The following is a 26,404-nucleotide window of genomic DNA, read 5'->3' on the forward strand; positions in this document are numbered from 1 at the left end:
TTATAATTATTTATACATTTATGCCCATGTTCATGTACAACATACACGTGATTCTTGACTGCGTGGGGTCTCAGACTCAGGAATGTTAGTTAGTCATTTGGACTTTACGACCGAGTAAAAATAGTATAAACAGTGTAGTAAAAATAGAAAAAAAAATAGCACTGGAACAGATGCTCGCTTACATTCATAATGATTCCATGGGTTGCCAAGTTGAGTGAGGCTAAAAAAAAAAGGTGGCGGTAAAGAAAGTGGAAAAACCCGCTAAAACACCCGACTCATAAACCCTAACTATACGAAACTCACAAAATCACCTCGGTAGGCCCATCCAACTCAATCTGAACCTTTTTGGTAACACTATGCCGAGAATATCCATCCCGAGGTTGATTCCTCTGTCCAAGCAGCGTAACAGCCTCAATAATCACATTGGGGCGATATCCAAACCGACCCATGATCTTAAGCTTACCATCCCGGTACTTGAACTCGATTTCCGCCGCACTATCCGGCTGAATCGACTCGCCATCATCAATATACAACTCACCCCCCGCAGACCCATCAGCATCAGGCGCAATGAGAATTTCAAACCCGCGCTTACGCAGATCAGTCGTGGTCTTGGCACTCTCCGTACGGAGCGGGATGATACTCCCGCCACGGATATGAATCGGGATATCCGTAATACCAAGTTCGCTAATCGTCTTCACAGATCCATCGCCCTGCACGGCTGCGCCAGTAAACCAATCATAGAAGAGATCATCGGGGAAATATGCGTCGACAGAGGTAGCACCTTCTTCTGAGACGGGCGAGACGAGAATGGAATCGCCGTAAAAGAACTGAAGATCATTACCAAAGGTCTCGCTGTCCTCTGGGTAGACGTAGAAAAGAGGCTGGAGGAACGGTGTACCCGTCAAGGTCTGGCGATGGAATGAAGTATACAGGTAATCGAGAAGACGGTAGCGGATATCGATGATCTTCTTCGCGGCTTCTGTCACGGTTGGCCAACGATAGAATTCCTGCGGTATGCCCCCGATCTCGTTGTGGTTTCGATAGAATGGATAGAAGCCGCCGAGCATTGCCCAGCGCGCGCACAGCTCTTCAGTCGTGTTTCCGCCGAAACCGCAGACGTCACTGCCGACCATTGGGACTTGGAAAATCGAGGCGAAGGCTAGCATCTGTGGAATTGATACACGGTATTTTTCCCATTGGCTGAAATTGTCGCCGAGCCTGTTCGGGAATGGGTTAGTATAGCTGTACTCAGGCTGGTTTAGGAGGTTTGTGTGATCTTACCAATGCCCAACCTGGGAACCTGCTCCGGCGAAGGTGCTACGCGTGATGATCAAGGGTCGCACGTGGGGTCGACGCTTCAACATCGCCTCGCGAGAAGCCGAGCTCATCACTAGGTTGTGTTAGAAAGGTTTCGATCATGAACAACAGGGTACTCACTGGTTCCGTAGAGATTGTGCGTGTCATACTCGGCGTAACCCTCACCAGCATGGATGATATCAGTATCAATAGACTTATTGCTAATCGAGCCAGCCTCGTTTGCAATCTGATAAGGCGGGTTAATAAGGTCTCGGCCAGGCAAGCCAACCTTCTTTCCCTTTTTACCACGGCTCCGTTTCTCGTTAATGCTACGTGTCTCAATAGTAGCGCCACCTCTCTTCGCGCGGGGCGATGAAGAGCCAGATGAAGAAGATCCAGGCTGGAAGCTATCCGGGAAACCAGGGATATGGCGTGGATTCGGTCGGACTGGTGGAGGCGCTGGGGGTAGGTTGTTCTCCTCGGAGTACTTTGCTGGGTCTGTACAGGGGTATGGGCAGAAGTTTGAAGCTTCGTTCATGTCAATCCATAGGCCGTCGATGTCAACGCCGTCTCTTGCGCTGAAGAACCGCTTGAATTCTGAGTCCCAGTATTTCTGTGTGTCTTTGTTGAACCAGTCTGGATAGACGGTTAGGCCTGGCCAGACGGCGCCTAAAGATATTCTATTAGGGATGGTCAATGTTGTATTTCTTTGGTGAACTTACCTTCGTAGAGTTCGTTCTGCTCATCGTCGCGGTACAGGAAGACTCCCTGGTCGTGGCCTCGGTTGAAAGCACCGTTATCTGGTAACACACTCATCGTTAGAGCAGAATTGAAGAGGAACCAGTAATCATAACACTTACTAGAGTTACTGACAGCCGGATCTACCATGACAATGTAGTGCTGATCATGCTTGTGGAGATACGAAACCAACTCGCGCATCTTGTCGATAGGGAATCGCTCTTCGTCGAGAGTAAATACCCGTCGGCCACTCATATAATCAATGTCGGTCCACATAGTCTCGAGTGGGATTCCAGCACGACTGTAGTTGTAAACTACCTCGGCGACATCAAAGACATCCTGGTATCCATATCGGCAGTTGTGATACTAGAATGTCCATTAGAATACAATTTCAAAAATTTGTAGAAATGACATACTCCAAAAGTCCAGTAGCTTTGCATAACAGGAAGACCAACGACCTCAGAGTACTGCTCGCTCACTTCCTTGGGGGTTGGACCGGCCATGAAATAGAAGTCTAGGACTCCACCGAGGGTATTATACTCGAGGTATTGTTTACCATCGGCAGCTTTATCAATCTTGATGTCCATGCCGTTCGAGTTCAAAAAGAAGACTCCATGTGTGCCCTTCTCTCCGCGGTGATCAATATAAATAGGATGAGTACCGTAAAGGTTGGAGTTAGAGGGAATGCCATATGCATCACGGTTCCAGATAGTGCGAGTATAGTTAGTGGTAGGCAGACGCAGCGAATCGCTGTGTTCACCCAGACCATACAGGTTCGGATCATCAGGAAGCCAAGTGCGCAAATTCAAGTATTGAGACTGGAAGATGATGTTGGTATCGTAAGTGTCAAAGAGCACTTCCTCTCCGCGCAGAACTCGGAATGAGAAAGGATTCTCTTCAAAGTCAAAGTTAAGGACAGACTCCTTTTGACGACCCTTTGCGCTCTCCGGTCTAGGGAGGACAGATTCTGGTACTTGATAGACCTCCTCATCTGCATCGTAGATCATGACATGAAGGCGGGTTTCTAGTATAATGGTAAGTATACATATATACTTGGGGGTTGAAGTATGGGATGTTTTATCATACCAGTTTGCGCCTCTACAAGGAGCTTCAAGTTTGGAAGATCCGTGCCATAGGTGTTACAGGCCTCTCCAGCAAGGTTGAGATCAGCCGTCAATCTCTGGCCTAACTGCTTCACATTGGTAGCTTTATAGCCAGGACAACTGTCAATCTGAGAAGTCGATCCCAAGACAGCGGCACCCACGAGGGGAGCCAGGAGAAACAATGTGCCTTTCATGTTTGACAACATCTGAAGCACAGCAGTAGCTACACAACAGAATACACTGAAGGTAGATTGATAAGAGGACCAGGGGACCCTTTTAAATGCAGGATGCACTGGTCTGGATTAAAATGCGGGGTGTTACAATGTGCAAGGGGATACTAGACACCACATGATTGAAAAGCATTGCATAACATTACATTGACTTCTCTGTCACATTGAACTAGTGTTGCGCGAGAGTCATCACATTGGCCAAATCTGTAGTTTGTGAGGGGAACGGGCATTCACCGGGTTCTTTCTCTTGGCTGTGATCGGTCAATTCCGATTTTAAGCCCATACAAGGTGGAGTACATAGCTAAGTAGCTTCAATAGCTCGAGATTTGCGGCAGGGTCCCCATTTTTTACTTCATTCATTTTCTTATATTACTCTTATTTCCCCAGGCTTAGCCCGACTTAATGCCGAATATGACGTGAGATGTTCGGGACTTGCAAGGTCCCCCCGCTACCTTGATTGTACTTCTTCAGCTTCTACCATGTTCAACCAGAAATTGTAAATACCCTTCATGGGCTTTCTATTCTGCCCAGGGGCATCCTCTAGACATCATTCATGAATATAAAAAAGAAAATCGTCAACGCCAATGGCCAATCTTGATCCCAACCAGAAACCCGCTGATGTTCTCAAATACCGCTTCTTTTTACTCTCGTTCAAACCTTCTGGCCAGCAGTGGCAGCCTTAACATCCTCCTCCGAGCTCATAATCTGCACCTTGATGGCGCCAGTCTTGGGGTTAGAGGCGGTCTCAAAGGCCTTGAGAGCATCCTCAAGGGCGTAACGGTGAGTAACCAGCTTACGCAAGTCAATCACACCATTCTGAACCAGGCGAATAGCCCGAGGCCAGGTGTTGCAGTAGCGGTACTGGTACTGCAAGTCGATCTCCTGGGTGCTGAGACGCATGAAGGGAATGGTCATCTCGTTCTTGCCGACACCGATGACAAACACCTTGCCACCGAATTTGACACTCCAGATGGCGGAGTTGACACTGCTCTCGACACCGGTGCACTCCAGGGCCAGCTTGGGGCGCAGCGCGTCAGGGCCAGAACCCTGACCGTCATTCAGGGCATTGATGATACCGTCGGCACACTCTTCGGCTGACTTGCCAATCTCGACCTTATAGGTGCGCACTTCGGGAACCAGAGACTTGGCGAAAGCCAAGCGGCCCTCGTCAATATCAGTGATCACAATAGGGCAGGCACCAGCAGCGCGTGCACTGAGCAAACTGATCAGACCGATAGGACCGGCACCAGTGATAAGGAGTGGGTCACCGAGACGCAGACCGCTGCGCTCGATAGCCGCCAAGGTCACACTGAGGGGCTCCAACATAGCACCGTCCTCATAGCTCATATCACCGATCTTGTGGCACCAGACAGCGGGGTGGTTGACGTAACGACGGAGCAGGCCGTCGACAGGTGGGGTGGACAGGAAAGCGACCTTCTCGCAACCGTTGTAGCGACCGGTCAGACAGGGTTCGCAGGCGTTGCAAATAATGTTGGGCTCAACGGCAACACGGTCGCCAACCTTGAGGTGGGTGACATCGGGGGCGACAGCGAGAACCTGGCCGGCTGATTCGTGACCAAGGACATGGTCGCCTGTGACGATCATAGGGCCAATGCAGCCAGCGTGCCAGAAGTGCACATCGGATCCGCAAATACCAGTGCTGCGTACCTCAATTGTGACCTCTCCAGCCTTCAGGCTCTTGCCAGAATTGATGTCCTCTGCTGTGGGGGTGGACTCGGCGATCCAAAGGTCATGTTTCGGGTTGGTATAAACACCGATGTTGGTCTTGGTGACTGTTGCGGAAGCCATTGTGTAATGAGGAGGGGTAAGAGGAATAAAATAGAGAAGAAAAGCTTGAACGCAAGGAGGGAACAGCCACTTTAATACTCGAATCCGGAAAGTCCGGTGATCTCATATTGTTCAACCCCACGACGATAATGTATGGAGTAACGAAAAAGTGGAGTCGAGGGGCACTCGATTTAACCGGGGGGGTTAAACTGCTTTCTCGGTCTTAATTAGGAAAACCTAGCCCGCTCTCTCGGGCCGAATGTCGATCGGCTATCGGTTAATATTGTTGAAAGACCCCCATTTCCATAGTAATTTCCTCCATAGCTCTCTGCTCATGTTATCTGAACTTGATTCATACTGAGCAATCTGGAGTATTTTCGGTAAATGTGGTATAGCAGATCAGAATGGGATCAAGTGAGGCAATTCTCCGGCGGAGGTCGAATAAATTTGTGAGTTTTTCCGAAACAAACAATGCAAACCTTTTTATTGCCTTATAATTCTTCACTTTACTCCGTCCGGAGCACAGATATAGATAACTCCTACTATATATGTTACTTGTATGGGATACATTTAGGCAGATATGTTTTCTATCTTTCTTTATTTAATTTCTTTCCGATGTTCATAGAAGGAGCTGTGTAACAATTATTGTCAAACTACTTAGTTATAGTATTCCAACATTGGAAGGTCGATACAAAATGAGTATGTAGCCATAACCAGGTTCCACCTAGGCAAGGTTCCTATACAAGAATAGTCAAGCTTGTGCTGTCTTTCTGGTCTTTCCACTCTCGGATATGCCCTTTGCATTTGTCTACATTTGTCTATCTTATAGGTCGGCAAAATGTGGCGGGAAAGCGGAAAAAGGCTTAATTTGTGAAAACGGCTGTTGGACTCCTGTTGTCATATTAAGGCAATGTTACATATATAAGATAGCCAATCTTTGAATGTATTATGTTTCTAAGATCGTCACTCTAGCTTATACATCGCCAGTCGTTTTTGTTTTTATAGCGCACTCGACTGTAATCTCTCATTTTTTTTCTCGAATATATATTGATCTATTATTCTTATAGTGCATGGTCTAGATTGCAGGTTAGATTTTCTACTTAAACTCGTTGACAAAAGGGAAAAAATGGTGCAGCTTTACAGCATATCGCACTATATATTTTTGCTCACAACAGCTTCGATTTGCACTTTTTCCCCAGATCAATTTTCCAACCTATTTCACAAAACAAAAAAGTTGACATATCTACTAATTTCTCTAGATAGGTAAAAGAAACCATCACCTTGTTTTCTATTGACCGGAGTATAGTTCCAGCTTGTGATTCGACTAACGGAGGGCCGGATGCAGGTACAATGCTATAACAAAATGCTCATGTTCCTATCCACTTTCAGATTCACTCCAAGCAAGATGAGCTTTAATATATAACCAGTAAGTCCATAAATTTTGTAAATCCCCTTTGAAACTACAGTTCATATGGAAAAGTACATTATTTACTTGTGTTAAAAAGTGACTCACGTGACCCGCAATTCCTGAAGTTCCCGAGCGTCAAATCTTCATCTGGTTCTGCCGTTGCGCGAAACTCCAGATCATTAGATCATACTGCCCTCCTATTAGCGACTGCTTCGGGTGTCTTTTGCTTAATTCTTATTTTCCACTCATTTCTTTCGCAGTATTCAAAATGCCCGCCGCCACCCGTGCCGTCCTGCGGCAATCGCAGTTCCTGACCCGGAGAACCGCCGTCAGACACGCCTCGTCCACCTCCGAGGCTGCCTCCAAGGCTGGTGAGACTGCTTCCTCAGCTGCCTCCAAGGCCTCTGAGGGTCTGTCCAAGGTCTCTGCCTCCGCTGGTCCTGCCATCTCGAACGCCGCTGGTGCCCTGCGCAAGATCGGTGGACCCGCCGGCAAGGTCATCTCTTTCGTCGATTGTAAGGGACACTCTTGATTTTTTTTCCATCCCGCTTGGATGGATACAATGGAGCGTTGGGCATTGGATGCTCATCTAAAGAAAATGCCAACGATTGACCGATTGATCCGGTTGAAGTCGTGCCACCCAATCCCAACCTCCTTGTTGACTTCAATCGGCGGATTACATTTACATAAAGTGCATAGCTGACCATCAATTAATCTAGCCATGATCCCTCCTACCCTCTACTACTCCAAGGTTGGAATTGAGCTTGCTCGACTTGTGTTCCGTGGCCAGAACATGGCTCCTCCGTAAGTCGGACTCCACATTTGATCCTTTACTTCCCATCTAACAATTCCTCCTAGCAACCTGGCCACCTTCCAGTCCTACTTCCAGCCCTTCATCACCAACCCTGCCGCCCTCAAGACCCTCCCCTCCCCCTCGGCTATCCTCGCCTCTATCCGCAACGCCAGCCCCAAGCAGATGGCCCTCGCTGGTGTCACTGCCGCTGAGGTCATTGGCTTCTTCACTGTTGGCGAGATGATCGGTCGTATGAACATTGTTGGTTACCGTGGCGAGCCTGCGCATGCGCACTAAGTGGATGTGGATAGAAGAGAATCGTCCTTTCCTTTTTCCCTATGTTAATCTTCCCGCGCTGTGTATGATAGACGATGGAATTTAAACTGTTGTCTGAGATAGACCTTGTTACTGCAATTGATTTCCTGTTCATTCTCTACGCATGTGTAAAAGCTACTCCGTACTGCTTCTGTATTCTGAAGGTTCATTGATCTCGACTTGTTTCTCCCTCCCTAAAACCTCTCTGTAGCCATGATCCGAATCCCCTGGGTACGAACAATTGTCCTACTATGGTATATCTATTATGTCCAGACAATTCCATCTTTGGAAATTATTCTTCTCTCGTTGTTTTGTCCCCAGCCTCGGCGGTGATATACGATGCACAACGCTGATTGGCCCGAGAAGAAAGTCGGCGGACCACTTTTTTTTCTTTTCAGAACATCAACGACATTTTCGACTCAACCACAAAAGAGATGGATGCGTTCAGATTGTTGACCCGGTCAACCAAATTAAAGCCCGCTTCGTCGGCTTCAGACTCTCGTCTTCCGTCCACAGGAAAAGCAGCTAACCCGCAGCTCTTCCGGACCGCGGAGACCGACAAGCTCGAGTCTGCCAAGAATGGCAAAAAAAGAAAGAGAGGTGCTGCTGTCCAGCAGGACGAGGAGGATATCCCCGATCTCGACTTTTTCAGTTCAAACAAGCGCCCTGCAACTAGTGTGACGGAAACCGCTGCTGCGACCGAGGAGGAAGAGAAAGTGTCTGCTCAGGATGCCGCATCCGATGACGATGATTCCATGGACGAAGTGCAGCGTCGCACAATCTTGAACTCGCACAAGATCAAGGTTACAGATATGCGCGACTTAGAAAACATCCCAGTCCAGCCTACATCTACCACAGATTCCAAGAAGAAAAAGAAGAAGTCAAAGAAAGAAGAGGCGCCGACTCTCAGTAAGAAGGAGCAGAAGCGTGCCAGACGCTTGTTCCCGGAACCCCTGCTTAACTTCAAGGAGCTTCGATCTAAATACAAGATCTCCTCGCGGCTCGCAGAAAACGTTGCAGACCAAGGATTTACAGTACCTACAGAAGTTCAGCTTGGAACCCTTCCGTTGCTTCTTAGAGAGTCTTCTGAGCCAGATCTTCTGGTTGTTGCTCCCACCGGTAGCGGCAAGACCTTGTCATTCTTGATCCCTGTGATCAACAAAATTGTTCGACACCATCACTCAAACCCCGATGAGCATGGTATCTTATCTGTGGTTGTTGCGCCCACTAGGGAGCTTGCAAGCCAGATCGTCAACGAGGGCCGCAAGCTAGTGGCTGGAACTGGCGTGAAGATCACGTTGATGAGAAAGGGTATGCGTGTTGGAGACCACGGGGATGCCAATGTTCTTGAGGAGAACAGCGAAGAATCATCCGGGTCGGAAGATGAAGATGCCGAAAGCAAGCCAGCAAAGGAGCGGGCCGACATCCCGGTTACCAAGAGTGATATTCTCGTCACTACGCCTTTGATGTTGGTCAATGCTCTATCTGCGAATCGGACGACTACCATGGCAACATTACCCCTAGTGCGGAGTTTGGTTATGGACGAAGCCGATGTACTCCTCGACCCGTTATTCCGGGAACAAACACTCGACATCTGGAAGTCATGCTCACACCCCGACTTGCGTGTCGGCCTTTGGTCAGCCACCATGGGATCCAATATCGAGGATCTCACCAAGTCGACCATCAAAGAGCGACTGGAAGAGCTCGGAAAAAAGCCAAGCGAGACACATCCACTACTTCGTCTGGTTGTAGGATTGAAAGACTCTGCGATCCCCAACATCGATCACAAACTCGTGTACGCAGCAACAGAGCAGGGTAAACTGATGGGACTTCGCCAACTTCTTCGCCCGGCTGCAGCCTCACCATCAGATATCCGCCTTCGCCCTCCCTTCCTCATTTTCACACAGACCATACCTCGTGCGGTGGCTCTGCACTCCGAACTCAAATATGACATCCCCGCCGAAGCAGGCGGATCCTCCCGTATTGCCGTTCTCCACTCCGATCTCTCAGATGGCCAACGGTCCGATATCATGCGCGACTTCCGCAAAGGCGAGATTTGGATTCTGGTTACAACGGATCTGCTAGCCCGCGGCGTCGACTTCCGTGGTATCAACGGCGTGGTCAACTACGATATCCCCAACTCAGCCGCCGTCTACGTCCACCGCGTGGGGCGAACTGGCCGTGCTGGTCGCGAGGGCGGTATCGCCGTCACCTACTACACCAAGGAAGATATTCCTTATGTGAAGAGCATTGCCAACATCATCGACGTCAGCGAGAAGCTACGCGGCGGCGAACAAGGCGATAAATCCATTCAGAAATGGCTGCTGGATGCTTTGCCGAACTTGAGCAAGAACAGCAAGAAGGATATGAAGAGGCATGGTGTCAAGGCGCGCCAGGCCCCAAGATTGACCGATAAGGAGGATGACGGAAAGGGCGCTCGTGGTATGAGAATCAGTACCAAGAGTGGCTTTGAACGTCGCCTGGAGAATAACAAAAGGGGCGCTATCGAGGCCAGTCGCAACCGGAAGGCTGCAGCTGCGGCTAGTGGCAATGTTAGCGACACTGGTAGCTGGGGTGGATTGGATGATTAAATGCTCGAGTCTCTTTTGTACAATACACTATTCCAAGGTTGATACCGCGGTCCATAATCACGATCATATCATAAACGCATTAAGTATCTCATGAACTATATACACATACAAGCCCTTCGTCTCAACCACGATATTATCCATCTACTTTTGACTCTGACCATTCGCTTGGCCTTGGGGAGCAGCAGGCTGAGCAGTAGGAGGTGGCGGTGGTTTCTCCTCAACAACCTTCCTCACCAGCTTGACAGGCACAAAAGCGCAATCCAGCATACCCTGCTCCTCAAGAACGCGCGCAAGCTCGTCGCCATCACGATCATAATAAAGCGCCCATTCACCCTCCTCCTCTTCAACCGCAATGAAAGCATTTTGCTTCCCTTGCAGGGAAATGATCTTCTCATTCTTACACCAGTCCCACGGCTCGACCAGCTGTTCCACACTCTGTGATCGATTCCCGTACCGCAACTCATGCGTTTCGGTATCTGCATAGATCCAGTTCAGAAGGGGTGGGTTGTCTTGGACGTAAGTTGGGAGCCCGAAGCCGCGCTCCCGCTTGAGATATTTTAATTCTTCTGGTTCTGGGTACTCTATATAGAAAGCCAGGGCTGTGAAAGCTGGCGGATTGCGTTTGGCGGGATCTGGATCGGCAAGGTAGACCTGCGGGGATAAAGTTAGTCTAATTCTGCAATTTGGGCTTCGATTATAATGTTCAAAAGGACTTTGAGGTCTCTAGAATCTTAATCTGGTTTGTATTGGGGTTTCTTACCTTCTCGTCTCTTACGACAACAACCATCCCGTTTAACTCGCGGTCGTCATCTGTGTCCCCATCGCATTCTGCTACGATGTTGAACTTCACCATGCGACGGGCCTCTTCTTTGCGCTGGTTTGCTTTGCGCTGCTCGCTGGAAGCGAGGGATACACCCGTGACCGTTGGGATAGCTGTGATGGCTAGAAGTCCGATCATTGTGCAGTTGTTTGGTGGGGTATGCGATTTTAAGTATGCAATGTCTTCCGTGATGCGCAGTTTGAGAGGTCAAGGGCGAAGGAATGAATCGCAGTCGGTATATAGGTGGTAGAATGCGCAATTATATCGCAGCTTGGGTGTTGGTCGGGTATGAATTTTCCTCGTACTAATTATATTTGGGGAATTTGTAGCTGATGTTCATGTGGCGTTTTGGTCTAAACTCAGGTCTGCTGTCGTATTAGGATGATATGCTTGATATTCGAATAATGTTGGGTTATTGACTGACCAAACGAACGTAAAGGATATATGTGACCTGTACGAGTCATTCTCTTTGTTAAAATTCAGAAACCTTTAGAAATGCAAGAGATGGTAGAAATCCCAATTTGATAGAGATGGTGACACTGACGTCATCTCCACGTGATGGACCTGTTCCTCTTTTCTGTTGACCAACGATCTTCCTCATTCATCTTGAGTTCTGAAAAATATGACAAGAGAAATTGATCCGGATATTTACTAACCCTCTGACTCTAGATGCATGATGCTTGTATTGCAATAACCAATGTCTAGACATCCCTATTCTAATCTATCGTGTATCGTTATTATTCGTCATTACGTTTGGTTGCCATTCCCAATGCGACCTGGCAATATGCCACTATACCTTTTCACTCCAACCCCAAATCGACCACCAGCAGTTGACGGCTAGCGCGCCTCCGTCAGCACTCTCCCAGTCATCATAACCGACCTCCTGGCCCTCCTCAACCACAGCCAGACCCAACTCGCCCATCCGTTGCCGGAACTCGTTCACCTGCGGTAGATACGCATCTCGTAGCGGCATCTCTACCACTACTCGCGCATTGAGCCCACGGCTAAGCCAGGGCTTAATGGTGTCCACCAACCATTTGGGATGCTTGGGCGAGTACAATGGATCTGCGGCGAGAATCACATCAAACTGCTCTTCCGCAGTTGGAAGGGGCGACGGTGTGACCGACCAGTCAAGTAAACCGGTGGTTACAGTCGCTTCAGTTCTTGTGAGGAGTTCTACGTTCAAGGCAGCGTTGTGGGCGAGGTTTGGGACAATCTCGGGCAGGTCGGTGAGGTGTACGGTGGCAGACTTTCCTTGCAGAGCTGCAAAGGAGAGCCCGACTAAGCCTGTTCCGGCACCGAGTTCAAGTGCCCGCAGCGGTTTCTGGGGGCTGAATGTGGTAGCCGAGGCCGAGGGAATAAGTGCTGGTGGCGATCCAAGGTTGTGAAGTCGGCGCGAGAGGAGATAGGAAGATACCCAAGTCTTCATGCCGAGGTTATCCGCCGTCAGTGATGGTTCGTGGAGGGTCAGTGTGTATTCTTCGCCGGAGGAGGTGGGCACGCTGAAGGTTCGAGACATTGCCGGCATAGCTGTGGCAAATGAGTCACGGTTAGCGGGATAAGAAACTTGAATAGATGGTGGCTTGCTTACCGGTTCGACCAGACCGTTCACTTAATCGTGCAGCGGCAGTATCCCAGATTGCCTCCCGGAGTTCATCGGTGTCGAGCCATGCCAGTGAACTGGCGATGATCGATGTGAGATACCGAGTCACTCCTGCAGGCTGGACTGCGGGGCCTTTGACGACATCAGCGGTCGTGCCAAATGTGCGTGGCTGCAAGCTCAAAAGAGCCAAAGCTTTCACGAGATCAGTTCCCGAGGGCTTCTGGTACAGTTGCGGGAGATCAAGCACTGCGCTTATCAGTGCCATTATCTTTTGTGGACCGAATTGATCAGAGGGGTAGATTGTGAACTAACCATGGAGAGGCTCATCTGTAGCACTGATCATGATGATAGCTGTATGTTTTCTATATGTTGCTGGAGAGGAATAAAAGGCAAGGAATTGGCCTCACAGCCAGGAGATTGGACAAAATGTGGCGGAGAAAAAAAGAAAATATTCCCAAAGAGGAAAGGCTGGCGCCGCCGTTCCGCGGGTTGATTTTAGCCTAAATTATCAGGCATCAAGCTATTTTGACTGGGAATCTAGTTAACCAAAGGCCCTAATCGCTGTAATTTCGATTAAAAACAAAGCAATAGTGGGTATATTAAGCTAGCAATCATTGATGATCATGTTAATACACGAAAACATAATGGTATCTCTTGTCCATATGAACGCCTTGCCGGTGCACCAGAAAACGATTCTCCAAATCAGTTCAACGTCGCCTTGAATCCCTGGTAAGCCTGTTCAATATCAAATGCAAGTTCACGCGCTTGATCCTCACTCAATTCCTCAGTAGCCCGCATTTGGTTCAATGCGATCAGCCACTGAATGATCTTGCCGCGGTCTTCAAAGTCGGTATCTGTCACCTTGTTCACAGACTGAATCACTTCCGACAGAAGTGGATGCAGTGCATCCTTGGATACCATGTTGAGTTTCAATGCATCGAGGAAGGTAATAAAGTTTTCAGTTGCTGCCAGAATAAGACTGCCAGAGGCACCGCCAGCCGGACCCGATGTCGCTGCACCCATACTAGAGGTCGGTCCGCCGTGAGAAGCTTGCTCGACTGTGGCTGGAAGACCAATGCGCAATCGCTCTGTAGCTCGTGGGCATTCTAACTATATTATCCATCTGGTGTCAGAGATATCCTGGAGTTTGCGGGGTAAAATGGAGAGGAACACTCACACCCCACGTCCGCTTGAAGGTTTCCAGGTCCACGAACTCCCGCGACACTGTCTCGTCTCCAAGACTGGACTTATATTGCTTCAATAGCCGTGTGCATGTCTCGGTATATTCTGCCTCGGTGACCACGTCCTTGATGTATGCCTTCTCCAGTCCATCGAGGGTGACGATGATACTGTAGATTTCGGCTAGTGATTCATATAAGTCACGTTCGGCTGAGCTGGATGCTAATTTGACTTCCTGAGACAAGTGGTATTAGTCGATATGGCTATCAATGCGGAGACAACCTTGGAAGGATCCATACTTCATCTAGGTTGATTGTGGCTGACCGGGCGGGATTGGGTGTGTAGCTGTATGGGGTCGGCGCATAAGAAAGCGGGCGCTGTGAGTACATTTTGTTGGAAAATTCTCGATATGTACAATAATCGTCAATCGTCAATCGTCAATCATCAATCGTAAATTGCAAGGTTCAATGTTGTCTGTTGTCTTGTAGATTGTCTGGACGTTATCGCCCGGTGCCAAAGGCGGTCTGAAAGGCGGACCCGCTGATTTTCTCCCCAATTTTTTTTTTGACCAGCCATTTCCCGACCAAGCTACACTTGCAGACTCTTTTCTGCATCAATATCTCAAAATGGTTGGCGGCAAAAAATCGACCAAGAAGTTCATCCAGAACCGCCTCCCGGATGTTCTTGAGCGACGCAAAGCCCATGCCAAGATCAAGCAAAGACACCAATTGAATGACAAGCGCAAGGAAAAAGCCGCTGCTCGCCGCGCCGAAGCCGAAGCCGCCGAAGAGCTCAACCCAGGGGAAAAGAAGAAGGAAAATGCCTTCTCTGAAATGAACGTTGACGACTTCTTCGCTGGCGGCTTCGATATCCCCGAAGAGAAGGGAAAGAAGGCCAGCAAGAAGGATACCACCCCCAAGATTGGCAAGCGCAAGCGCTCAGAAGATAAGGCACAAGAAGACGCCGAGGTTTCTGAGGGCGAGGATGACGACGCAGACAGTGTTGATGCTTACGACGAGCACAAGGATCAACTGGAGTCATTGAAGGAGAAGGACCCTGAGTTCTATAAATATCTTAAGGAAAACGATTCTGAACTGCTCGATTTCGGTGAGCAAGGCGATCTTTCAGAGGTTGACGCTCTGAGTGAAAGCGAAGAACCTGAAGACGAGGAACCGGCCAAGAAGAAGAAGAGAAAGTCGAAGAAGGAAGAGGAGGAGCCCGAGGATGAGACACTGACTATTGCGATGGTCAAGAAGTGGCAGACGCTTATGGAGGAGCAAAACTCTATCCGAGCCATGCGCCAGGCTGTGCTTGCTTTCCGTGCGGCCGCCTATGTCAACGACCCCGATGCCCCCGAGCAAAAATACACCATCTCCGACAAGAACGTGTACCACCAGGTTCTTATCACGGCCCTCAACACTGTCCCTAAGGTCCTGGCCCACCATCTCCCTGTCAAGGAGAGCGCTTCTGGCAAGATCAGAGTGTCATTGGAGACCAAGAAGTTCAAGACCCTCACACCTCTGATCAAATCGCACACTGCTTCGGTTCACCAGCTTTTGCTTAACTTGTCCGATGCATCAACACTCAAGTTGACCCTCGCGTCAATTGAGCCCATGCTCCCTTACCTTCTTCAGTTCCGCAAGGTGCTGAAGACACTCGTTAAGATTGTCGTCGGAATTTGGGCTGATGTGTCCACGGCCGATGCCACCCGTATCACAGGTTTCTTGATTTTGCGCCGCCTTATGGTTCTTGGAGATGCAGGCATCAAGGAGAGTGTCCTTAAGGCCACCTACGAGGGTGTTGTCAAGGGTAGTCGCAACACAACCGTGCACACGCTAGCAGGCGTGAACTTGATGAAGAACTCCGCAGCCGAAATCTGGGGCATTGACCAAAACGTCTCATACACAGCAGGATTCTCCTTCATCCGCCAGCTTGCTATGCACCTGCGCAAGAGCATTACCAACACCTCCAAGGAGTCCTACAAGACCATCTACAACTGGCAATACGTGCACTCGCTGGATTTCTGGTCCCGTGTGCTTTCACAGCACTGCGATGGCCTTGTCGAGGCTCAAGTTGGCAAGCAATCTGCTCTGCGTCCCCTCATCTACCCCGTCGTGCAAATCACCCTGGGCGCCATGCGCCTCATCCCCACCGCCACGTACTTCCCTCTGCGATTCCAATTGACTCGCTCTCTGCTCCGCATCTCCCGCGCCACAGGAACCTATATCCCGCTTTCAGCTTCACTTCTCGAGGTCCTGACCTCAGCGGAGATGCGCAAGCACCCCAAGTCCAGCACACTCAAGCCCCTGGACTTCAACACAGCTATCCGCGCGCCTAAATCCTACCTGCGCTCGCGCACTTACCAGGACGGCGTCGGTGAGCAGGTCGCCGAGCTTCTATCCGAGTTCTTCGTCCTGTGGTGCAAGCACATCGCGTTCCCCGAACTGTCTGTGCCTGTCGTTGTCTCACTCAAGCGCTGGCTGAAGCAGGTCTCTGCCCGCAACGGTGGAAACAAGAACGCCAAGACCAACCAGATGATTATGCTGCTGGTGCAGAAGGTTGAGGCCAATGCCCGCTGGATCGAGGAGCGCCGTATGAACGTCTCCTATGCTCCCCGTAATCGCTCCAACGTTGAATCCTTCCTGAAGGATGTTGACTGGGAGTCTACTCCTGTCGGTGCGTTCGTTAAGACTCAGCGCAAGCTGCGTGAGGAGCGTGCTGCTGTCCTCGAAGAGGGTCGCATTGAGGAGGAGAAGCGGAGAGAGGAGGCGAAGAAGAACGGTGGAGAGGATGAGACTATGGGCGGTGTTGCTGGCAGTGATGATGGCAGCGAGGATGAGGGTGAAGAGGAAATGGAGAGCGAGGAGGAAATCGAGATGGAGAGTGAAGATGAAGATGAGATGGAGATGGAGGACGAGTAGATCGTCTAGACTTTTTTTTTAATTTGTATATCTCGTCCATGTCCATGTCCATGTCCATCTACTTCACACGGTTATTGCATATGTCTTGTTTGTTTATTGGGATACACCATGAGTAGTTGCTCAGTCCTACAAAAGAATCATTTATCTTCAAATCTTCATATCATCATAAGTCTCATAAATCCAGGCTCTGTAAAATAGTCTGAACAATAAATCGGCTAACAAGGAGGGTATATCGAAAACAACCATCTAAACTAAACATCTAAACAGACCCAACAGGCCCATGCTCCTGAGCCCAGGCTCTAGATCGATCTCTACGCATAGCAGCATCCTCCTCCTCAGCCCAAGCCAAAGACTCACTGGGTAACATAATTGCCTTATCAATAGCCACCGGCAAACCACGATGTCTACCACGCAAAGCAACAGCAGCAAGAATCAACTTGCTAATAGTATGCCACGCCCCACAGAACGAGTAATTCTTCCCAGGGAAGCCAAGACTGACACCCACACAGCCGTACGCAGAGACAACCTCAAAGATAATATTGAAGGTTGAGAAAGCCACTGGCTGGGAGTCATAATGGTCAGACTCAGCGATGGCGATAAAGAAGACTGCCAGCGCGATCCACCACAGATCATGGCTGAGCTGGGAGCGAAGCTGTTGGTGCACGAAGTAGCCACGCGAAGTCTCGGATAGGCCTGGGCGGCCGAGATGGTGTCTGATTAGGTCCATTGCTACGTTGGTTCGGCTTGTGTTTGCTGGTGAGTCGGGGGATTCGTCGTGCGCGTAAATTCCTAGGGAGCGTTCTTCGTAGACGTTTGTGTTGCTGTGTAGGGTGTTAGATTGTGGTTTATTTGGCGTTGGTTGCGTTCATGGGTTACTTACCGCATTGTGAGCGTTACTGGGTACGCGGACACGTACTAGATGAGTTGTTAGTTTGGGTTTTGTGTATGGGGGCACTAGACTGGTATGTCTTACCATCATGAGTACTAGAGGTTCTGTTAGCATGGTGATCTTTCGGTCCGGCGATGAGATATTGCGAGCACTTACCATAGAGAACCAAGAGACCCTGACGAAGATCGGCAATTGTTACAACGTAGAATCCACCAGCGCGTACCGCTTTAATCGAGATGATTTGTTAGTTTGGTTCAGACACTGTTGGCAATAATGGTTGACAAACCTAGGGCTTGGAATAGTCCATCCAAGACACGATACTCGGTAGGAAGACTCTCGATGTCCTTGTTTCCAATAGACAGCAGCTCAAATGCCGCCCAGTCGATACCGTTCAGAATGATAATTGTACCGAGAAGGTACCAGGTATGGCGAGCAGGAAAGAGATTCGTATAGACCTAGCTCCATGATGAGTGTCTATATTTTGCAAGCTATTAGAGTAATGCAGCTTGACTTACCCTTCGAGGATGCTCTAAAATGAAATCAAGGGTTATCCGCCATGACTGCCACTTCGGCCGGTCCGGAAGCATGACCCTCATAGCCCAGATAATGAACCGCAGGAAACATGGGAAGAGAGTATTGCCAGCAAGAATTAGCAATCCCATTGTGAGAAGTGGATAAGCCCTAGAGAGTGGTCAGCGATATTGGCTATGGAAAGATGAATAGCCCATCTATCTAGGCAGCATACCTTAGCTGCAAAGCAGTCATATTAGCATCCAGGAGCGACATGCCACTGTTCACGAAAGCAGAAACAGCAAAGAAAGCACCTGTCCAGAAAGGCGAGAGACCGTTCGTGCGCGTCACGGCGGGATCGTTAACTTCCAGCCAGACACCGACACCGATCATGCCGAACATGATGAACAAGATAAAGTAAAGGAACACAATAATAGACAGAAATGAGACAGCCTTGTACTCCACACCACCTAATTCATCACGCTCAGCAGCAGTGAGGTCGTGGAACTGGGAGTTCCGGGACACAAGTCCCTTGGACGCCATGTACTTCTGTGTACCACGGAGAATTCCCTTGAAGCCAGACGCCGAATCCTTTACGGCCAATGGAACATTTGGCGCTGCGTCTCGGGGGTGGTTATGCAGATCTGGTCTCGCCCCAATGCCAGCCATGGGAAAGACTCGGTGCTGATGATGACGGGGTGTACCGCCGATAGTTATTTGGTCGTCGTCAACCCAAGGCTGTTCGTCACGGGAAGATGACTCTCCCGGGGTCACTCGGACTTGTACGGACGACTTTGGGCATGGATTACAGCCATGTCCTTCGGTGCTCTCGCCGGGCAGATTAGTACCGGTGCTTCCGTGAGCGGGTTCCCGGTCCCTGACCTGCAGCTCAACTTCTGAGTGGTTACGAGTAGACCGTTCTCTTTCCCGCTCATCGGAGACACCTTTGAATTTTGCCTCGAATGCCCTCTTCCGTACTAGAAGTACAGTGAGGGAGATGAGAATGGCATGGCCCAGAATAAGCAGGGTGAACAAAATTGCCTGTTGGAAGCTGTTCAGAGTTGACAAATCCACCTGATCATCGGGTCATTAGTCTACGATATAGTCATACATGAGATGGAAGTCCATACCGTATTCAATCCAGCACCGGTCATAGCACTGACGCACAGGAAAATCGAGTCCACATAAGTAACGTTGAGATGTGGCGTCGATGTCAAGTAAAAAATGATACTAGCAATTATGCTTGTAGCAATGAAATAGAAATAATGTAGCGTCAAGAAATTCAAGGGCGGAAGCACTGCCATTATGGCGTTCCCGATCTTCCTCCGCGACTTGCGGACTGTATGAAGCGGGTTAGTTAAATTGAATAAATCCATAGCAAGTAACCCAGACAAACATACAGATTAGCAGTGCCTGCATTTTAATTTCGCGACATTGGGCAGGATCAAACGTGAGTTCTCAGGTGCTTGGAAGTGTTTGCCGTTTGAGGCGTGTAATGATGAAATGAAGTTTTTGCAGGATTTTTTTTTTTTTTTTTTCAAACCCACAACAGACTTAAAAACACAACATCAAATAGATGGATTTATATTTTATATAAAGGAAAAAAAGAAAAAACACAAGCAAAGCCAAGTTTATTGTGGGCTCTTGAAATTTCTTGGCTGTGTAAGACATGCAGCCCTATAAGGATCTTCACTATATCAAAGGAAAATACGGTGAGGGAGGATTCAACGATTATACCCAAGACCATTATAAAATATTGTTAACCCCTTTAACTAGAGAGTTTATATACATACCAATGCCTCTATATTTTATTCCCGTAGCCAATGTCCACTCTTCCCACCTTGTTTCTCCAACAATCTAACAGAATCAATGATCATCCCCTTATCCACAGCCTTAAGCATATCATAAATTGTCAAAGCTGCACCCATAGTAGCTGTCATAGCCTCCATTTCGACTCCTGTGCGACCAAAGCAGCTGACCGACGCCACGACATGCATGGCGCCGTGATCCCTATTCTGCCCGGGCTCAACTAATTCCACGCTGACCTCGACCCCGGTAATGCCAATGCCGGGATGACAAAGGGGTACAATATCGGGCGTTCTTTTTGCAGCCATGATACCAGCAATTCGGGCAACGCTGAAGACGTCGCCTTTGTGCGTGGTTTGGCCTTCACGAAGGATTTCCCAGGGTCGTGGGTTCGAGAATGAAACCGTGCATGCGGCTGTGGCGACGCGCTTTGTTTCGGGTTTTTCGGTGATCTGGGTCATGTGCACAGTCTTGGATGGTGTAAGGTGAGGGAGGTCGGCGTCGGAGGTAGTGGGTAGAGAGGGAGATGGGCGAGGAGTACATTCTTTGGGCTCTGGTTTAGATCGCCCAGTGTGGTAGAGACGACTTTGGGAAGCTGCAGGGAGATGCGAAAGCATATGTACTGGTATAGTTGACCAAGAGGGAGACGCTGACCACAAAGTTTTTGGTTTATTATCTAGTTCATCTATCAGCTTGATGATTCAATAAATGTCCAACTTTATCAATTGCATGTATACATGGTATCAAGATATCGCCAATTCCATAAAATCCAAATCATCCGAGATGATCTACAAGTCGTAAAGCGTTTCCAATCATGAGAAAAAGAGAAGAAAATGGCTACCCACCAATCAAGATCATAGGGCGGTTCTTCATATCCTTTAGTTGCTCCATGCCGGCGTGTTTCGCCTTCTTTCGTTTCACTGCCATGCCGATGATATCGAGAATCTCACGTTCTCGCTCATTCACCAAGCCACCTTCGTCACTAAGGCGCGCTGCATTTTGTACTGTTTCCAACAACTGCAAATTGTTCATTGCATCCACATCAATTGGGTTCCCACCGTTCTCCTTGCGAATGATATCCCGCAAGGAGACCTCGGAGTTACCGAACAGGCAAACTTTGAGATTACCGTCACTAGTAATGCGTAATCGGTTGCAGGTACCACAGAAGTTGTGTGTCATGCTCGTGATAAATCCCACACGGCCTTCGAACCCAGGAACACGGTATGTCTTACTCGTGTCATTCTTGTGATCGGCCACTTTTTCGAATGTGGGATACTTCTCTCGGATAACAGCCAGCATCTCCTGATACGAGAACATCTTTCCCTGGTTCCATTTGTTTCCACCGAAAGGCATATACTCGATGAAACGTACTTCAATCGCTTTCTCGCGACCCATTTCCACGAACGGGAGGATCTCTCGGTCATTCATTCCTCTCATAACAACGCAATTGATCTTCAGCTTGATTCCCGCACCGACCTTATTCATTTCCAGAATTCGGTCGATGCTCTTCATCACAGCATCGAATCCCTTGCGTCTTGTCATGATCTGGAACTGGAAAGGATCTAGCGTGTCGAGGCTGAGATTGACTCCTGTCAGCCCAGCCTCCACCATTGAGTCCAATTTGCGATGTAATGAGATCCCATTGGTTGTCAGGCACAATTCCCGAAGCCCATTTGATCGCAGCTTGCCAATGTCATGCATCAACGGTACGATGTCTTTGCGAACCGTTGGCTCCCCACCTGTCAGTCGGATTTTGGTAACACCTTGTGAAACGAATAGCGACGATAGGTATAGGATCTCCGGGGACGTAAGCAGTTTCGCAGAGGGCGAGAGGTCTATGCCCTCCTCGGGCATGCAGTACAGACACCGAAGATTGCACCGTTCCGTAACGCTAATGCGGAGATAGTCATGTTGACGATTGAAAGTATCGGTAAGGAAGTCGGAGAAGGGCTTCGCAGACTTGAGTGTTGATAGTCTCGAGGGTTCGGTCGGGGGATGCGGAGGCAATCCAGGGGCGACGGTGACGTTATGTCCTGATACGGCACGAGTGCTCTGAAGGCGAGTCTGTATCACGGGGCCCCACTGGCGGGCAACCCTAGGGCAAGGCAATATCCGTTTGCACAAGCCAGCCATGAAGAAATTCTTTCAAGGGGTAAAATATTGCATGTCGGGGAGGCAAAATATATCTAAGAAGTACTCCGCGGAGGAATGAGGGGAAATGTCTCTCTCTTATCGTCGGCGGGCTCCGTGCTGAGTCATAAAATTGACCTCCCGAGGTCGGGGATTTCCAATCACTTCAATTGGTCATAGACTCAAGAGGTAGACTACATAAAACTAATCTATAGCTGGTAACAACTTCTGTACCCGCTTCACCAAGCTCTTTTCAAACTGCTCCACTCCATTCTTCTGTTCCTCCATCTTGCCTTGTTTAATCACATAGACAGACCGACGTCTTGGCGTTTCCTCGGTCTCTTCCTCCTCCAGTCCTTCGAAATCTTCATCAAGTTTATGCTCGGTATCTCGCTTGCCCTCGATTACAGATCGAACAAGGAAACGATCGTGCGAAATTAAAAGCACAGCACCATCGAAGGAGGAGAGAGCCGTAGCCAATGCAGTAACTGTATGGAAATCCAAATGCGTGGTGATTTCATCAAGAATGAGAAGCTGTGGTGCACTCCAGACAATTCGAGCTAATGCAAGTCGGACCTAAAAATATGGTTAGCTTGCTTCAAATGTCCCATGCTGATCTTGCACATTTTACATACCAATTGTCCACCTGATAGTTTGGCAACAGGGACATCAGATGCAATACGGCCTGCTAACCCCATTGAAGCAAGTAGACCTCTAATAGCGCCTTCATTCAGGGCTCCTTCAGTTTCGGTTGTCAATAAGCCCAGTGCAGTTAAACTAGGCTCGCCTCGGCCACGCTCTTGCAGCTCTTCCACAGAATGCTGGCTATAGTATCCCAACTTCAACCGGGAGTGGGTTGATACCTTTCCCTTGGAAGGAGATACTTGACCCGTTAAAACACGGAGCAGAGTCGTTTTTCCTGATCCATTAAGACCCATAATCCCGACACGATCACCCAGGTGAATGACCAAGTTCACGTCATTCAGGATGACACGGTCGGTTTTCTTGTACTGGAAAACAATACCTTCAAGCGATACCAACGGTCCGGGGAACCGCAACTCTGTCGCGTTGGGCAAACTCATAGTGGCCCCTTTTTCATCTGTTGGCACCTCGATCTCAGCTCGATTGTGCTCATGCCACCCGACCAGATCACGGTTCAGCTTGAAGCGCCCCCCGGTCGCGCTGACTTGAAGACCCATCCGGTCCTCGACCTTCTTCTGCCGCGATTTGGCTTGTCGCAGCTTGTTTTCGTCATTGTTCTTCTTCCCGGCCTTCATATTCTCCCGAATACTGGCTTCCATATGTGCAACCTGCCGCTCTTGGGCCTCCTTCATGCGCCCCAGATAGAGCTTCTGGTCCTCGAAATCTTGCTCGTAAGCTGACAGGTTTCCTCGGAAATACGTCAGTTTCTGATCTCGTAGAATGACAATCTCCTCGCAGACAGCGTTGATGAAATCTCTGTCGTGCGAGACCAAGACGATAGTTGTCTCTGATGTGTCGCGGAGTTGTTTTAAGTAGCTCTCCAGCCACACCACTCCCAAAAGATCCAGGAAGTTGGTCGGTTCGTCGAGGATCATGATGTCGGGATCTTGGACTAGAACACTGGCTAGCATACATCGCATACGCCAACCACCTGAGAGCGTAGAGACTTTTTTCTGCAATCCGTCTTCTTTAAAGCCGAGACCTAGGAGAATACGACGAGCTTGTTGCTCCATATCGGAGAGTTTCATCTAGTTTCACATTAACGGAGTAGGTGAATTGCCATCGTGCAAAGACTTACATCTTCAAGTTGAGACTGTAGATTTTGTAGTGTCTCAACAGCAGCTTGGGTATCTGACTGGACTGTCTCCGCATCAATAGCGTCTACATCCTGGTCCAACCTGGCAGAAGTCAGATATAGTCGCTAGCATGAATTAATTGCAGCTTACATCTCCGATGTAGCCTCGAGCTTCCCCTCGGCAGTCTTCAAGTCTTTTCTTGCCTGCAGACCTCGAGCACCGCTCTTCAGACTTGCGTTCTTGTGTGCCAGGAAGAGGTGTTTTTCTGCTTTCTGGTGTCGGATTTTTCGGATTGCCCGCACAGGCTGCATTGGATCTTCAGCCTCAAAGCTCTTCGATAGGACTTGGAAGGTCAGTCGATTGCAATTCCAATTGAATAGATATACTAACATTCCGCCATCCGAGTAGTCTCGTTCCTTGTTTCGTCGCTACTCAGAACGGCATCCAAAACAGTTTTATCCTGATTGAGTTCTCCGCCGAAAGGTTTCTCATTCTGTTCGTCCGTCTGTTGCAAAATTGCCATTCGAGTCGCATGCGGGATGCCAGGGATAAGTTTCTCTGCCATTGCCCGAAGGAGAGCTGGTAATATCAATATACTGAGCTTTGTGTATGGTACTTATATAGGTCTGCCTCACTTGATTTCCCGGTTCCATTGCGACCTAGCAATCCATAGTGAATGCCTGCCTTGAGTCGGAGATGCGCATCTGAGATGAGCTCTCTCCCTGCACCCTTGGACTTTGATTTCCCTTTAGTCTTTGGTTTCGATGTATCTTCGGTGGATTCAGGTGCAGATGATGTGACAATGATGTTGAGTCCATCCACATCAATCTGTCAGCAGAACAAATATCACGTTAGAGATCATTTAGATCATTGTTGTGGTTATCCATACCTCCTTCGAAGGGTTATCATCTAGCAGATGAAACCGTGTCTGCTTGCACGTTGCCAGAATTGTCGGGGCGGACGTCATAGCTTCAGAAAATGAGCTAGAATTCTTGTTCTTTGTGTGATTTTCGCCAGGGTCCAAGAGTTAGATATGTGAAGTAAGTTACCGAAATCAGTTCGAGAGGGTTCATATAGATAACTAGCAAGCGCACAGCACTCAAGCCCCTTTGAAGAATTGAAATGTGCCACTATGACCCCATTAATCCTCTCATTTCTCGGTTCATCAAATCAAATGTGAATATATGTGGTCAATTGGATGTCGCTTGACAACCATTCTAGGGTCGGGGTCCGAAAGAGGCATAGTTCGGTGCCTGAGGCTTCGAATCACATTCCTTGGCCGAGTCACTCTTTTGCCTCCCGAGGTCATTGTGTTTGCATTTTATTATAAGTTATTCAGAGAAGTCATATATAGGTATCCAACTATGGATGTACCCATAGTCGCACCGTGACTCATACTTCTTGGCTTCTGTGTGTTATTGTTGAACTAAATATATATATCAGGGGAACAGTGCACCCACGAAGACTCGAACATACATAAGGGTTGCTCAAAACAGAAAATTCAAGTCTATAACTATACAAGTTGTAGATCTTTCTTTTCTAAATAGAATTTGAGAAAAGGGGGTTCATGCATTAACAAAGAGCATTAGCCGGAGTCTAATGAGTAGTACAATATCATGGATATACCGTCAAGCAACTCGGAGAACTTCAAGATTTAGAACCTCGAGGGCCTTGACTGATACCATATTATCCATCCTATCCCGCCGGAAAGAAATGTAAAAGTCTATATCGACACGTGGATGTACTCTATTCTGCTCTAGATTCTAGAGGCTCAATGAAGACTGGGGAGTCCTCGAATACGCAAACAAGCAAAGCCTAGATCGATTTTAGTCGTGTGCCGGAGTTGCGCCACAACCAAAATTCTACCTATTGTCTACGATAAGGTGTAATCTAGATCTAGATCTTAATTCCAGGTCAATCCACGACATCTCATCAAAGGGTTGAGGAGCATCGAACACGCCTAGACTTTCAAATCTGAGGGGTTTTGGGATGAGTCGTCAGACAACCATAAAGTAGACCAGTTCTTAGAATTTCTAGTGAAGGGTCTGGAGGCTTGAAAAGCCGGGAGAGGGTATGGCGGGGCTTGATAAGGAGGCGTCAGATAACCAGATAGTGGCGTTGAAAGGATATTTGAAGAGATTTAGTCTAGGCCTATGGAATTGCATTACCTAGGTAGGAAATATTGAGGCGTAACCATGTAGCATACGTAAGTGATGCTACTTTTGATGCGATAGAATCATGTTTGTATCTTGTAGGCAAAAAGTTATCTTCAGGGAGTAATTTCCTAAGTGTGGAGATGGGTCCACATTTCGAAGGTCGGGTTTAAGGATCCACACAAGTCCAAAAACTTCAAAAATGGGAAAAAGGTCGACTCGAAGTTATTATGTATTGGTATCATCGATTTCAGTGAAATGCTGTGCCTGGTGCTTTTCTGTCTATTTTAAGAAACAGAAACCTACAGCTTCAAGTAGGGTTGTTACATTGAGGCGCAGAATTAGCTAAGCCT

General features: G+C 48.6%; 9 protein-coding genes across 9 annotated transcripts; 3 read left to right on the forward strand and 6 right to left on the reverse strand.

Moving 5' to 3' along the window:
- Positions 1–299: 299 nt before the first annotated feature.
- On the reverse strand, positions 300–3,331 carry agdC (putative alpha-glucosidase; the record flags this gene model as incomplete). Its single annotated transcript, XM_040790815.1, has 7 exons — positions 300–1,218; positions 1,282–1,390; positions 1,438–1,965; positions 2,019–2,096; positions 2,157–2,400; positions 2,451–3,058; positions 3,121–3,331. The coding sequence occupies 7 exons, from the start codon at positions 3,329–3,331 to the stop codon at positions 300–302; spliced, it is 2,697 nt and encodes an 898-aa protein (XP_040647768.1).
- A 687-nt stretch (positions 3,332–4,018) lies between these two features.
- PGRI_031030 (NAD(P)-dependent alcohol dehydrogenase) lies at positions 4,019–5,176 on the reverse strand (the record flags this gene model as incomplete). The annotated part of the gene is made up of 1 exon (XM_040790816.1): positions 4,019–5,176. The coding sequence occupies one exon, from the start codon at positions 5,174–5,176 to the stop codon at positions 4,019–4,021; it is 1,158 nt and encodes a 385-aa protein (XP_040647769.1).
- A 1,655-nt stretch (positions 5,177–6,831) lies between these two features.
- PGRI_031040 (F1F0 ATP synthase subunit g) lies at positions 6,832–7,653 on the forward strand (the record flags this gene model as incomplete). The annotated part of the gene is made up of 3 exons (XM_040790817.1): positions 6,832–7,078; positions 7,283–7,367; positions 7,422–7,653. The coding sequence occupies 3 exons, from the start codon at positions 6,832–6,834 to the stop codon at positions 7,651–7,653; spliced, it is 564 nt and encodes a 187-aa protein (XP_040647770.1).
- Positions 7,654–8,105: 452 nt separating this feature from the next.
- On the forward strand, positions 8,106–10,262 carry rok1 (RNA-dependent ATPase ROK1; the record flags this gene model as incomplete). Its single annotated transcript, XM_040790818.1, has 1 exon — positions 8,106–10,262. The coding sequence occupies one exon, from the start codon at positions 8,106–8,108 to the stop codon at positions 10,260–10,262; it is 2,157 nt and encodes a 718-aa protein (XP_040647771.1).
- Positions 10,263–10,403: 141 nt separating this feature from the next.
- On the reverse strand, positions 10,404–11,220 carry PGRI_031060 (uncharacterized protein; the record flags this gene model as incomplete). The annotated part of the gene is made up of 2 exons (XM_040790819.1): positions 10,404–10,913; positions 11,023–11,220. 2 exons carry the CDS (start codon positions 11,218–11,220, stop codon positions 10,404–10,406), a joined length of 708 nt encoding a protein of 235 aa, XP_040647772.1.
- A 652-nt stretch (positions 11,221–11,872) lies between these two features.
- PGRI_031070 (S-adenosylmethionine-dependent methyltransferase) lies at positions 11,873–13,028 on the reverse strand (the record flags this gene model as incomplete). The annotated part of the gene is made up of 3 exons (XM_040790820.1): positions 11,873–12,612; positions 12,674–12,931; positions 12,998–13,028. The coding sequence occupies 3 exons, from the start codon at positions 13,026–13,028 to the stop codon at positions 11,873–11,875; spliced, it is 1,029 nt and encodes a 342-aa protein (XP_040647773.1).
- A 359-nt stretch (positions 13,029–13,387) lies between these two features.
- On the reverse strand, positions 13,388–14,253 carry PGRI_031080 (ESCRT-I subunit protein VPS28; the record flags this gene model as incomplete). The annotated part of the gene is made up of 3 exons (XM_040790821.1): positions 13,388–13,795; positions 13,863–14,099; positions 14,164–14,253. The coding sequence occupies 3 exons, from the start codon at positions 14,251–14,253 to the stop codon at positions 13,388–13,390; spliced, it is 735 nt and encodes a 244-aa protein (XP_040647774.1).
- Positions 14,254–14,490: 237 nt separating this feature from the next.
- PGRI_031090 (mRNA-binding ribosome synthesis protein NOC2) lies at positions 14,491–16,785 on the forward strand (the record flags this gene model as incomplete). Its single annotated transcript, XM_040790822.1, has 1 exon — positions 14,491–16,785. One exon carries the CDS (start codon positions 14,491–14,493, stop codon positions 16,783–16,785), a length of 2,295 nt encoding a protein of 764 aa, XP_040647775.1.
- A 259-nt stretch (positions 16,786–17,044) lies between these two features.
- PGRI_031100 (Cation transporter) lies at positions 17,045–24,865 on the reverse strand (the record flags this gene model as incomplete). Its single annotated transcript, XM_040790823.1, has 17 exons — positions 17,045–17,606; positions 17,666–17,700; positions 17,759–17,769; positions 17,831–17,899; positions 17,961–18,129; positions 18,190–18,355; positions 18,420–19,258; positions 19,315–19,523; positions 20,025–20,585; positions 20,836–22,042; positions 22,355–22,696; positions 22,756–23,850; positions 23,901–24,000; positions 24,049–24,241; positions 24,289–24,477; positions 24,534–24,726; positions 24,788–24,865. 17 exons carry the CDS (start codon positions 24,863–24,865, stop codon positions 17,045–17,047), a joined length of 6,018 nt encoding a protein of 2,005 aa, XP_040647776.1.
- Positions 24,866–26,404: the final 1,539 nt, after the last annotated feature.

Source organism: Penicillium griseofulvum, assembly GCF_001561935.1.
Source record: "Penicillium griseofulvum strain PG3 chromosome Unknown contig_80, whole genome shotgun sequence".
Classification (NCBI taxonomy): Eukaryota; Fungi; Ascomycota; class Eurotiomycetes; order Eurotiales; family Aspergillaceae; genus Penicillium; species Penicillium griseofulvum.